Source organism: Cervus elaphus, chromosome 20 (genome assembly GCF_910594005.1).
Source record: "Cervus elaphus chromosome 20, mCerEla1.1, whole genome shotgun sequence".
Classification (NCBI taxonomy): domain Eukaryota; kingdom Metazoa; phylum Chordata; class Mammalia; order Artiodactyla; family Cervidae; genus Cervus; species Cervus elaphus.
In genome coordinates, this window is record NC_057834.1 from 120684862 (window position 1) to 120699105 (window position 14244).

Here is a 14244-nt window from a genome sequence, read left to right on the forward strand (position 1 = left end):
TGGGTAACACTGAATTCTACTCTGAATGTTCTCTCTGTGGAGTAGTCAACAGTTTTGGAGGGATCGATTGGCCTGGAGGTGCAAACTCTTAAGCCCTTTATGTGAAGAGACACGCTCAGTCGTGTCCGTTTCTTTGCGACCCTATGGACTGTACCAGGCCCGTCTGGAGTAGGTAGCCATTCCCTTCTCCACGGGGATCTTCCCAACCCAGGGGTAGAACCCGGGTCTCTCGCATTGAGAGCAGGTTCTTTACCGTCTGAGCCACATCTAGACGGTTGTGGACTCTCTGGGATCAGCGTCATAGGCTGCGTGAGGAGACTAGGTCCCGACTCTTTCATTAGCACGGATGCTCGCTGGCTGTCTGGGACGCCACAAAAATCGAGAAAGGGTAGGCGGCGTGGAAAGGGCGAGCCCGCCAGCCTCCACAGGCAGGAGGTTAGGCTGGCCGCTGGACCGTTGCCTGCGAGTAGTCAAGTACCAGCCGGGCGCCGCAGCAAAGCAGCACCAGGAGGCGCGGCTCCCAGGGAGCTGAAGAGCAGTGCGCACGCGCAGACCCGCCTGGCCAGCGAAGCGGACAGGCCCGCTCCCCAGACCCGGCCTTGCCTCCGGCACCCGGCCGCGGACCGCACTGCCTAGTCACCCCGCCGGGCTTTCCCCGCCCATTCTGCGCGCTAGCAGATCGCGGCTGCGCGCGCAGAGCCTGAGCGGGCGCCGGCGGGAAGGGGAAGCGGCGGGTAAGAAGGGCCCGCGTCCCGGGGGCATCTGTGACTGGGTTGGGAGTTTCCTCCTCGCCTCTGTCTTTGTGGAGGAGCGTGCGAGGAGCCTCCGGAACCGGCTTCCTCCTGCTTTTCAGGCATGCCTCTAATAATCGAAGTGTTTTTGCCCTCACCGGAGCGTCGTCTAGTCCGGTCTCCACCTGCTCCTCGTCTCCCCGGCCCAGCCGCACCCCCCCACTCCCACACCCGGGAATCCGAGGCTGAGCAGATGTCGTCAGACCTTCTGCTCTCGCCAGACCCATCTGAGATGCCTTCCTGGCTGTTTAGGTAGCGCCGGATCGTTTAATCTGCCTTTAGTGGCGTAGCATCCTAGGAGTAGCTCTCCGGGTCCAGCCTCCAAATCAAGCACAAAGAACCCCCCGCCCCTCCTTTTTTTTGGACGCTCACTCGTCCTGGGATTCTTTCTGACACCCCTGCTGAGTGAAAGCAGCTTCCAGATGCTCGAGGCAATGAATTTGAGACCACTAAACAAAGATTCTCTTTGCTTCCTCTGAGCGTCTCCACCGTTTCCTTAATAATCCACCTTTCAAATTTGTGTCTGTTGAGGCGCGTCCCTTACATCCCTATGCGATGGCCTTGAATTAAGCTCTTTCCTTTTGGAAATGGGGTGACACCACGTACCTCCTTTTGAAATGAAGTACTCCACTGGCAGTGGGATAGTATCAGCAGTTACTAAGAAGTGTAATAGTAGTGAAGGAGGATTTCTGCTGTCTGCTGCCAGAGTGGATGGATATTCAGTCACTTTTTGGTACCAGGAGGCAGCGTTTTATCTCAAGCTATGCTTGATGCCCTGAAGTTGGGGGCAGAGGAGGTACCTTGTAATTAAACAAATCGCTGAGTCCAAAATCTGCTGACAGGAAGAAATCTAAAACAGAAGAAGCCTGACTGCCATGCCATGTTTAATAATATCTGCAGATCAAATTTCTATCTAGAGCAAAATACACTTTTTCTATTCAAGTTAAATGTAATATGTTTATGTTGGTGCTGATGTGAAGTTTTAGCCGCTACCTTGGAACTTTTCAGTCAAGTTTCTCAATAAGTTAATTCCTAAGTAATCATAATAATCAGCTTAGTTGTTTTTACTTTGATAAGTTTTACTGAATGCTGAAAACTTAGCCCCTCCCACCATTTCCGTTAGTCCACTAATTTTCCTTGATATCTAAATGCCTTTGTCATCTTAGATTTCTCTTGTGCTTCATCTCGATATATCTTATATTACTGAATCATAGTTTCTTTTTTCAAAAAGTAACTTGGATTTATCCCTTTGATTCTCGTTGTTGAAGTTGGAAGTCTCTTTTCTAAGACTTTGCTACCTCTTAGCACATCCTCCTGAGAGCTCAAAAAACAAGTCTGAAACATGACTTGTCATGTTTATTCTTAATAAACCTATAAAGGTTCATGTTCAAACTTATTTGCTTGGGTTTCAAAGCTCTTTCTCTCTGTGCACATGATATTATGGGAAAAACCCAGGATTTAGAATCAGACCTGGGTTTAAATACTAGGACTATCATTGTACTAACACTGTGTCCTTGGGAAACTGAGCTTCAGTTTCCTTCTCTTATTTCGAATAACAATATCTTTTCTTCCAGCCTCTAATTATTGTGAGAATTACAATTGGCATAATGGGTGAAAAAGTTGTCAGAATTAAACAAAAACAACCTAAGCTATTGTTATTTCTTAGTGCCCATTTATTTCACAATCATTTGAAAACAATATATGTTAGACACTGTGCTATAGTTATGAAAGATAGTTCCAAAAGAATTGTCTTTCAGGGAACTTTCAGAGTATGTGTGTTCATAGGGAGTAGGGTGACAAGGAAGAGTGTGATTGTTGTTGTTTAGTCGCTAAGTTGTGTCTGACTCTCTTGAAACCCCATGGCCTGCCAGGCTCTGTTCATGGAATTTTCCAGGCAAACTGGAGTGGGTTGCCATTTCCTTCTCTAGGGGATATTCCTGACCCAGGGATCAAACCTGCATCTCCTAGAGGTGGATTCTTTACCACTAAGCCACCAGGGAAGCCCCCAGATTGTGATAATGGGCTATAAAATAGATATGGTTAGGGTGAGCACCAAACCTGGAGAACAGAGGAACAGGGGAGATTTCTTGGAGGATATTAAGTTTGAACAGTCTTGAATTATAACAAAAATGCAGACAGAAAAGGTGGGGAAGGGTGTCATGAAAGAGATGCCTTTAGAGAACTGCAAATTGTTAGATTTTACTGGGGTATTAAAAGTATTCAAAGAGGATTATAGGAGATAGGATTGGATGGGTAGACAGAGGTGAAATTTGAAGGTCTTTTTTTGTGCTAAAGGAAGTGAAGAAATTGAAGGATTTTAAGCAGACAATTGGCCTGATCACAATTGCTTTTTTTTTTTTTTTAAAGAACACTTAAGTTCTTTTTTTAAAAAAATTACTCATTTATTTATTTTTGGCTGTGCTGGGTCTTCATTGCTGCACTGGCTTTTCTCTAGTTGTGGCGAGCCGGGGCTACTCTGCAGTTGTGATCCCTGGGCTTCTCACTGTGGTGGCTTCTCTGTTGCAGAGGATGGGCTCTGGGGCATCTGGGCTCAGTAATTGTGATTCCTGGGCTCTAGAGCACAGGCTCAATAGTTGTGGTGCATGGGTGTAGTTGTTCCTCTGCATGTAGATCTTCCTGAACTAGGGGTCAAACTCCTGTTTCTTGCGTTGGCAGGCAGATTCTTTTCTACTGAGCCACCAGGGAAGCCCCACAATTGCTTTTTGAAAGTTCATTTTGACTGCCCTGTGTACTTCCTTACTGCGGTGTACACGGCTATCCTTCTACCTTTGTGCCTTTCCTTATTTTCTTTAGTTCACCGTCTCCTCATACCTTAACACACTGTCACTCAATATCCAGTTCAGGTTCCATTTCTGCTGCAAAACATTGTCCAGTTATTTTAAACCGCATTATTTATTCCCTTCTCTGAAACCCTGTTAGGAATAGTACCACACAGTTTAGTCCTTACTAGTTTCATGTGTGTTTTATGTCCCTAAATAGATTTTAATTTCCTTGAGGATAGGGAATGTTTCATATGTATATGAATAGAAGACATGCTAAACACAAAAATTTGTTGCTTGGTCTCTTTCTTTTTTTCAGGGTAGGACCAGATTATGGGCAATAGTCCTTTTAATTGATCTGTCATCATCATGGCTAATGAGGGCTGTGCCAAGGCTGGTGATAGTCATTTTTCATTAGATAAACATGCTCAACTCATCTTGGCTCAGATCAATAAAATGAGGAATGGACAGCATTTCTGTGATGTGGAGCTGCAAGTTGGGAAGGAAACTTTTAAAGTTCATCGGCTGGTTTTGGCTGCCAGTAGTCCTTACTTTGCAGCTTTGTTCACTGGAGGAATGAAAGAGTCCTCAAAAGATGTTGTACAGATTCTAGGAATTGAAGCTGGAATCTTTCAAATACTTTTAGATTTCATTTACACAGGTATGTAAGTATTATGTTGTTGTTTAGTTGCTAAGTTTTGTCTGACTTTTGCAACCCTGTGGACTATAGCCTGCCAGGCGCCTCTGTCCATGGAATTTCGCAGGCAAGAATACTGGAGTGGGTTGCTATTTCCTTCTCCAGGGGATCTTCCTGACCCAGGGATTGAACCCGTGTCTCCTGCATTGGCAGGCAGATTCCTTACCACTGAGCCACCAGGGAAGCCCACGTAAGTATTATTTGTAGTGTAAATATATATGGAAAAATGTTTTGAAAGAGATACACTAAAGTGTTAATATAGGGACTTCCCAGGCATCAGGGGTTAGGGCTCCACACTACTGGCAAGTCAGAAAAAAATAAATAGTGTATGTCTGTGTTTGGGAAAACGTTTGATTTTCATTTTTATACTTTTCTGCCTTACATCTTTTCATGTGCCTGTTGGCCATCTGTATGTCTTCTTTGGGGAATTATCTATTTAGGTCTTCTGACCATGTTTTGATTTGAGTTTTTTGGGTTTTTTTTTTTGTTGTTGTTGCTGCTGTAAAAATGCTTTTATTAACCTGTAAAGACTTATTAAGTTGTAGGGCATTCTTTTTGTTATCTCAAGTAATCCTTGGCTTCATCCAGTACCATTCCTTAAGTTACCTTCCATCACAACCCATGATGTTATCTTCTCCAAATTTGTAATGAACTCTCATATCATTCAATTAAGTCTTAGATTTCTCTGCAGCCACTACTGTTTATTCCCATGGTGAATTCCATTTCTTACACTTTTGGAAAATTCCCTATTTGCATTTAACAAGCCGTATTCTTCCCTCTCACCATAGTGTCTTTGGCCATTCATTCATATATAATAAATTTTTTGGGCACCTAGTGTTTGGGAATACAGAAAGGGCAAGCTTTTTCTTAAAAGACTTTATAAATCTAATTGAGAATACAAACACTCAGTTTATCTAATGTTTTAAAAGGGGTAAACGGAAATTATGAGATTGAATGGAGGGACTTCCCTGGTGGTTCATTGGTTAAGAATCCACTCAACCAATGCAGGGGGCCCAGTTTCAAACCCTGGTCAGGGAACTAGATCCTGCACACAGCAACAAAGATTCCCTATGCTGCAACTAAGACCCAGCTAGGTAAAAAAAAAAAAAGAAAAAGATTGAATGGAGAGTTTATCCTTATTAGGTAGGATATCCTTTTCTTTCTAAATATAAGTGAGTATTTGATCTCTTCCCAAAGTTGTCATATAAGTATATGAAAGTGAAGTCCTCTGAAAAGAGATTGGTATATATAGTTACTTAAATGTTAAATGTTTAAAACTTCTCATATGTTATGGACTCTTGGTTATACCTCACATTAAAAATTAACATTTATATGGCACTTTATTGTAATGAAGAATATGGCCCATGTCTTACTCACTCCTGTGCCTCAGTTAAATGTTTGTTAGATGCATATAGCCTTATGTTAAAAGCATGAACTTTGATGTCACTCCCTACGTTGCATCTCACTTAACCATGTGACATAGGGTTGAGTTACTTTAACTTTCCAATTCTATTTTCTTAATATAAATATAAGGGGGAAAATCCTACTACATGGGGTTGTATGGAGGGTTAAGTGAATGTATAGAGCAATTAATGCTGTGCCTGGTTCATTGTTAAGTGCTCCAATCATGTGCAGTACTATTATCATTTAGGTTTGGCACCTTTCTACAAGTTCTTTGTTGCCTTTTACTTAGTATCCATCTACTCCCACAAAGCCTGAGCTATCAGTGGAATCAAGTATAATGCTTTTTGAATATAAGTCAAATGTTTGTTTTATTTTATTGGTTATTTTGTCTCCCTACTTCCCTAGGTATAGTGAACATAGGCGTGAATAATGTCCAGGAGTTGATTGTTGCAGCAGACATGCTACAGTTGACTGAAGTTGTTAATCTTTGCTGTGAATTTCTGAAAGGACAAATTGATCCGCTGAACTGCATTGGGATCTTTCAGTTCTCTGAGCAGATTGCCTGCCATGATCTTCTGGAATTTACAGAAAACTACATTCATGTCCATTTCTTGGAGGTTCATAGTGGGGAAGAGTTCCTGGCGCTTACAAAAGATCAGCTGATCAAAATTTTGCGAAGTGAAGAGCTTAGCATTGAGGATGAATACCAGGTCTTCTTAGCTGCAATGCAGTGGATACTGAAAGATCTGGGAAAAAGAAGAAAACATGTGGTGGAAGTGCTGGACCCAATTCGATTCCCTTTATTACCTCCTCAGAGACTTTTAAAGTACATAGAAGGTAATTTTTTGTTCCATGTTAAATTAGTTTTATCCAGTGACCTTTCCTCTGTTTGAAATGTGATAGTGTTTTCATTTTTCACTTCAATAGCAAACATTTATTGAATGGTTATTATATGTAAGATACAAATTTTGTATTTTGTAGGTATAGTAGTATTTCAGTATTTCTACCCATTATTTTAATCAGATCTTTATCTTGAGGTTAACTACCAAGGGAGATAAAATTATTGACAGAGCTAAAAGATTCCTGCAATTTTTGGTAGTAGTACTAATTATTTTAGTGTAAGATTTCCTCTTGCCACTTCGAAAAATTCAGAAAACCTAAACATTTAAGGAAAATTATATATGCTGAACACAAAACCAAAACTCAATAAATCCTATAAGTCCTCTCATTATAAAATTAATTGTATATTGATATAATAATACAGCTTCTATGTAGTCTTTAAATATATTTAAGTTCTAAACTTTGAAAACACTTTTCACCATAGTATAAAATAAATTTTATCTTTATATTAGAAAAATAATATTTAAATTTATTTTTAAAAACTACTTTGGACCAGTTTCAAGATTTGAAGCTTTAACTCTTGTCATTTAGGATGTGACTGAATTACAAATATTTTATTATGAATTAATTATAGTATTAGCATTAAAGTTGTAATTATGTGATATATTTAATGTGGATTTTTAGGTTTTTCCACTCTTAACAGTGTCAACAGAAATTTGTAATTTTTTCTCAGTGATATCTTATATTAATGTATATATCATTAATTCTCATTATTCATATATATAGTCATTTCTCACTGACTACTACTACTATATAGCTAGTTCTCACTAACTTCTACTATTCATGGTAGTTATCCTCTATAAATTTACCAAGAATAGTGATCAGCAAATACTGAGCCATTGTTCCTAAGAAAAGCATGATGAGGTAAGTTCTTACAAGCCTCTGATCACAAAATTTTTGTCAGCTGATCAATATATAAACTTGTTTTTTTTTGTGTGTCTGTCAAAACCCCCTCATTTAATGTATACTGTTGATTCATTAAACTCATGGCCAACAAAACTATAACTCAAGGCTGAGTGAAGCCTAACACATGTTAGTCTTCTGTAAGACACATCACAGCCTTCTTGCACTTACAAACATTAGACATGGTACTTTCGCAGTTATGCTTAGGGACTATTTTAAACAGTGAAAAGGCCAACAGAAAATACAAAGTGAAAACCATGATGCTAAATAAAATGTGAAGGGGACACTTGTTTATAGTGAGAACTGAAATAAGATGGCAAAATGTTGCCTCTTTCAGTCTCACCTGGAAACATGGAGGTTAGGTGATTCAAATTTTTTGCCACTATATGGCATGTCTGTGAAACACCAGGAAAGCACTGTGAGTGTTGATTTGGGTTGCAAATTCATGTTAGTGAGTAGATGTATTCATAAGTAAAGAATCCACAAAAAATGAAGACTGGCTATATTTAAATGCTAAAGCAAGAGAAAAATTATCCAGACACGTTTTTTGCGTGTATCATCTGAGAAGTTAGGAGTGGGACAAAGGCTTTCATGGTTGAGTTGACTTTTCCAAAGTGCTGCAGATGCAAAGTACTGAAGGGAAGTTCCCTGGAATTGGGCATGTTTTCCTATGGCTTTTTAGTGTTATAATATTAAAGTCTTGTACTGCTCAGTAGTTATCACCTAAGGACATTTCACTGAAATAAAACTGCAGGGAAGGAAGGGAGAAATAAATGGAGGATTTTTTTCCAAAGGCAACCTTAGTATTTTTCAGTATTTTAATACTGAAACTTAATCTCTGACCGTTTTAGAGAAAAGATGGACAATTTATACAGAAAACTAATGAGACTCTAACACAAAATTCAGTGAGGGAGCAAAAGATTTCATTGAAATGGTTAAATTGTGTTATGTGAAATGTGTAGATTTTCCCCTATGGTGTATAATTCAGGTAATTTAATATTATTAGTATATGCTAACATATCTTTTTCTTGCATTTTGGAGAACGATTTTACTTTTCAAAAATGGTACAAGCTCTTATAAAAACTTTAGGTAATAAATTATTAAAAAAGAAAACAACAGATCACCCAAAGTTCACCATACAGAAATAGCCAGTTATAATTAACATTCATTAAACATCATTCTAGATGTCTTTGTATAGGAGGATGGATGATGGGTGGGTGTATGGTTGCAAGGGTGGATAGAAAAAAAATTTACAAGAATAAGACTCATTCTGTCATACTATTTATAATACAAAAAAGATAACCTAAATCTCACTAAAAATTAACAAAGAAGAAACTAATAATTATTTTTAGGTAAATGTTTGTTTAATCCCAAGAAATATTCATTCTGAAAAGTTTTTACATGATAAAAACAAAAAGATGAGCTTCATTAAAAGGTGAAACCATAGTTTCACTTTGTGTTTCAGTTTTAAAGTTTAGATTATCTGCTATGAAAAATGAGGTAATTAGTATTGTTATTTTTCTCCTTACCTGCCTCAAGGTCTACATAGCCCTTATATGGATACTTTTCAAATCATGATCCTCCTAGCTCTGTGCTGTTATTCTGTATTTAAGAGGTTTTAATGCTCTGTACCAGTTTTTTAACAGTAGTCTTTTTGTTCCTGATCTTTTTTTTTTTATTTTTGGGCCCTGCAGCACTGCTTGCAGGATCTTACTTCCTCCACAAGGGATTGAACCCAGGTCATCACAGTGAAAGCACAGAATCCTAACTACTGGACTGCCAGGGAATTCTCTGAGCTTTCTTTTTTGATTTGTCATTTGGTTGGTTTAATTTCATCACCAAGATTTTTTTTTTTCTAAGGTTCATGATTACCATATTTGCTGATTTTTTTTCTCATATCTGATAATTTCTGTTACCTTTTAAATTTAACAGATATTTGTGTGGGTACAATATGCTTAATTTATGAGCATTCCCCACACCTCCACCCCAAGTTTGTAAGGCGTGTTTTGTGTTTTTTTTTTCCAATGACTTGCTTTTTCTTCTTGGATGCCTAAAGAATTCTCTTTCATTATTCTTGATTTGTGCTCAAGTTTGCCATTTTTCCTTAGACTATATCATATACCCTTTTCCCTTTTTTGGTCATGCCCTGTGGTGTGCAGCAATTTTTCCTTCATTTTGGAAAATTTTTCCTCTGTGAAATTCCTGAATATTTCTAATGTTTCCTTTGGTGGTCTTCATCCTTGTATTGAAAACTTTTTTGTCCTTCGTATTTGTTGTCTTATAATGTAGGAAATCAGTCCTGAATATTCATTGGAGGGACTGATGTTAAAGCTGAAACTCCAATACTTTGGCCACCTGATGTGAAAAACTGACTCATAGGAAAAGACCCTGATGCTGGGAAAGATTGAAGGTGGGAGGAGAAGGGGAAGACAGAGGATGAGATGGTTGGCTGGCATCACTGACTCAATGGACATGAGTTTTTGAGTAAACTCCTGGAGTTGGTGATAGACAGGGAGGTCTGGCATGCTGCACTTCATGGGGTTGCAAAAAGTCGGACACGACTGAGCAACTGAACTGAACTGAACTGAATGTTAAAATATTTTGTCTTTTGCTCTGTGCTCATATTTGTTTTGAGTCTTTACTCCAAATTGCCAATTTGATTTTTGTCTAATGAGTTTCTTGCTTCTAATTTATTATGTCTGCACTACTGTCACTTTATTTCCTTAGCAATGCATCTCATTTTGTCTTTGAGCCTTTTTTTTTTTTGCCATATAGGATCTTTATTCTTAAAAATAAATCTATCTTTTGTATAGAGAATCTGTTTCTGTTATGTGGCTAATGTTTTCTTCCAAATTGAATTCTTCAGTCACTTTCTCTTTTTTTTTTCCTCTGGGGTATACTTAAATAGTTGTATTGCTATTTCTTGATATACTGCTCATGCTTAACTTGGCAACTCTGTTCAGATCTGCTTGCTCTGATAGTTCTCCGTGACACACTTTCTATCTTGGTATTTGTTGTTGTTGCTCAGTTGTGTTCAACTCTGAGACCCTATGGACTGCAGCATGCCAGGCTTCCCTGTCCTTCACCATCTCCCAGAGCTTACTCAAACTCATGTCGATTGAGTTGGTAATAGTTGGTGATGCCATCCAACCATCTTGTTCCTCCATTGTCCCCTTCTTCTCCATCCTTCAGTCTTTCCCAGCATCGGGTCTTTTCCAGTGAGTCAGCTCTTCACATCAGGTGGGCAAAGTATTGGAGTTTCAGCCTCAGCATCAGTCCCTCCAATGAATATTTACAATTGATTTCCTTTAGGATTGACTGGTGTAATCTTCTTGCTGTCCAAGGGATTCTCAAGAGTCTTCTCCAACACCATAGTTCAAAAGCATCAACTCTTTGGCACTCAGCCTTCTGTATGGTCCAACTCTCACATCCGTACATGATTACTGGAAAAACCATAGCTTTGACTTTACAGACCTTTGTCAGCAAAGTAATGACTCTGCTTTTTAATACGCTGTCAAGGTTTATCATAGCTTTTCTTCCAAGGAGCAAGCGTCTTTTAATTTCATGACTGCAGTCACCATCTGCAGCAATTTTGGAGCCCAAGAAAATAAAGTCTGTCACTGTTTCCACTGTTTCCCCATCTATTTGCCATAAAGTGATAGGATCGGATGCCATGATCTTAGTTTTCTGAATGTTGAGTTTTAAGCCAGCTTTTTTTTTCACTCTCCTCTTTCACCTCATCAAGAGGCTCTTTAGTTCCTCTTTGCTTTCTGCCGTAAGGGTAGTGTCATCTGCATATCTGGGGGCTTCACAGCTAGTGGTAAAGAATCCTCCTGCCAATTACAAAGGAGATATAAGAGACAATGTTTCGATCCTTGGGTCGGGAAGATCCCCTGGAGGAGGGCATGGCAATCCATTCCAGTATTCTTGCCTGCAGAATCCCCTGGACAGAGGAGCCTGGTGGGCTACAGTCCATAAGGTCGCACACAGTAGACATGACTGAAGTGACTTAGCATGCACACATGCATATCTGCATATCTGAGGTTATTGATATTTCTCCTGGCAATCTTGATATTACTACTCTGTTTCTCCCACCTAAAATTTGATTGCTGTGTATTGTGTTCTCACCACTTCTTCCTAGCTTGAGGCATGAGGGTGGTGAAAGAATAGATATCTGCTCAGGCTAAGGGTTCTTGCTTGTGGGCCTGGACTCTGACTTCTTTCTTGGTGAGGTCCAATTATTGATCTGATATCAAGACCTACTTACCCAGCCAAGAATATGTCTCACTACTGTGGATTTTGGCTACCACTGAGCTCTGTTAGATGGCAAACCCCGGTGATCCTCTCTACCTTTACTGATGGTCCTGTAAAGAATTTTTCTTATAATGGTTTTGCTCTTTGACTTCAGTTCTGCTTCTTACTTGCTCATTCTTCTGGTTTCCAAATTCTAAAGTTATTAGTGAGACCTCTCAAGATTTTGTTAGTTAACCTTCTTTCCTCAGTATTGTTTTTTGGATGCAGAGACAAGGCTTAGGGACAGTCCCTTGCTAGCATATATAATGCTTTTATGCAAATTAGAAAATAGTGCCGTTTCCTGGAGGCCAGTACTTATTGCCAAGTGGGACACAGGTTGACTTTCATTCCCAATTCATCTTTTCAGCTAAGCAAGCTTGAGCAGAATAACCTGCCCACTCACGCTCATTGTCTTTTTTAGGACCTTATCCGACTGGAATCTTCTGTTTCTTGCTTTGACTATCATTTTCAAAGTGTATGACATTATTTTATATCCTTTTGTTATTAGGTTGTAAGTATAGATCTTTGGGCAATTTTATTTTTTCCTTTTGTTATATAATTGTGATCCTGTTTTACCTGGTATCTTTATTTAATAAGAGATTCTCCTTCATGTGTTTTCAAATTGAATCTAATGAAGCATATTTTTAAAACAATCTTTGATTTAAGGAAAGTATATATTCTTTGGTTCAGTTCAGTTGCTTAGTTGTGTCCAACTGTTTGAGACCCCATGGACTGCAGCACACCGATGCTGTAAAAAATATTTGGTATTATAGGAAACAAACTCCAATGTTTGATGATGAGCTTTCATTTTTTGATTATTAAATGTATTTCATTTTCATGGAAATAAGTCTTTTTGATATTGTTTAAAAGTTGATTAAAACATCTTTTTCAATATTGCTTTAGGAATATCTGATTTTAATCTTCGTGTTGCATTGCAAACGCTTTTGAAAGAGTACTGTGAGGTGTGCAAATCTCCCAAAGAGAACAAATTTTGTAGTTTTCTGCAGACATCTAAGGTTCGACCTCGGAAGAAAGCAAGAAAGTACTTGTATGCAGTAGGTGAGAACCTTTTAAAAAGTAATATAAATTATCTTTATTTTCAGGATCAAAACCTTTTAAATTTTTGTTGTTATTAAACATGTGAGAATATGCAAGTATGTCAAATAGGCATATTTAATTTCACATACAGGCTGCCGATTTAGAAATCGCATTTATATAGTATAGTGGACACATCTAAGAATAAAGATATTTATTTGATGTCTATTATTTGGTGATTTAAATCTTTGAGTTCTTAGATACCCAGTTATTATCAAATAACTGCCTAAGATATACTGCTTTAAAAATTAATATTTGAATTCTAGTGAGAAATAGGAAAATAAATCTCAAATGTATTAACTATTCACAGTGTCTGAGATGGTCTTTAGGGATAACAGGAACTAGTGGTCTCCAAAGTGTGGAAATTCAGGATAATCCAAAGGAATATTGTATGGACATTTTGTATTTTATTTTATTGTATTGTAGTGTAGTGTAGTTTTTTGGCCATGCTGTACAGCTTGAGGGATCTTAGTTCTCTGACCAGGAATTTAACCTGGGCCACCTCAGTGAAAGCACAGAGTCTGAACCACTGGACTGCCAGGGAATTTCCTCTATTAAAAAAAATATTTAAAATAGAATTTAAAATATTGATATATATCAACAAATCCAGATTTATAGACATAATATAATTTATATATAAGAACTTTATGTATAACATAATTTAGAGTATGTATGTCATTGCATGTGTAATTTTATATATACTATAGCATATAAATGTATAATTTTTGAATGCTCATTAACCTTTTTTATAATGGGATGTACAGTTAAACAAGGATTTCAACCCTCACTATTTTCTTTTTTTTTTTTTAACCCTCACTATTTTCTAATTGAAAAAGATATTAATAGGGACTTCCCTGGTGGTCCAGTGGTTAAGAATCCACGTTGCAGTACAGGGAACACAAGTTCGGTCTCTGGGTGGGGAAGTAAGATCCCATATGCTGCAGCGCAACTAAGTCTAAGCAACACTGCAGCTGCTTAGCCCACAGGCCCCAGAGCCCATGTGCCACCACCACTGAGCTCTCAAGCTGCAAATACTGAGCCCAGGCTCTACAACTAGAGTCTGTATGTCGCAATGAAAGATCTCTTGTGACACAACTAAGACTCAGTGCATGAATAGAAATCACAATGAAACTTCCTAACTAGACAGATAAAAAGTTCTAGATTTATGTTTTATCTAACATTTAGTTATGACCAGGACCAGGTGGTAGAATATTGAGGTTGAACTCATTGCATTTAAGCCATCATCTTTTAGGGCTTGGTACATTTAAGAATAATAGATGTGCATCTGACAGACTCTAAAGTTAATGTATTCCTTACTATGCAGTAGTTATATTGAAAATCTAGATGTAGAGGGCTAGATTTTTCTTGTTACTACCATTTC

At 38.4% G+C, this 14244-nt stretch overlaps 1 protein-coding gene across 2 annotated transcripts in view; it reads left to right on the plus strand.

The window, feature by feature from the left end:
- Nucleotides 1–586: 586 nt before the first annotated feature.
- LOC122677786 (intracisternal A particle-promoted polypeptide) overlaps nucleotides 587–14244 on the plus strand; it is a 35070-nt gene continuing 21412 nt past the window's right edge. The window contains exons 1-4 of one of the 2 annotated variants that reach the window (XM_043878036.1): nucleotides 587–734; nucleotides 3891–4232; nucleotides 6078–6509; nucleotides 12672–12827. In XM_043878036.1, coding sequence (XP_043733971.1) covers nucleotides 3941–4232; nucleotides 6078–6509; nucleotides 12672–12827 — 880 coding nt within the window. In that variant the 5' untranslated portion in view covers nucleotides 587–734; nucleotides 3891–3940. Of the gene's footprint in view, nucleotides 854–3890; nucleotides 4233–6077; nucleotides 6510–12671; nucleotides 12828–14244 lie in introns of both variants that reach the window. The other variant, XM_043878038.1, reaches the window with a different exon arrangement.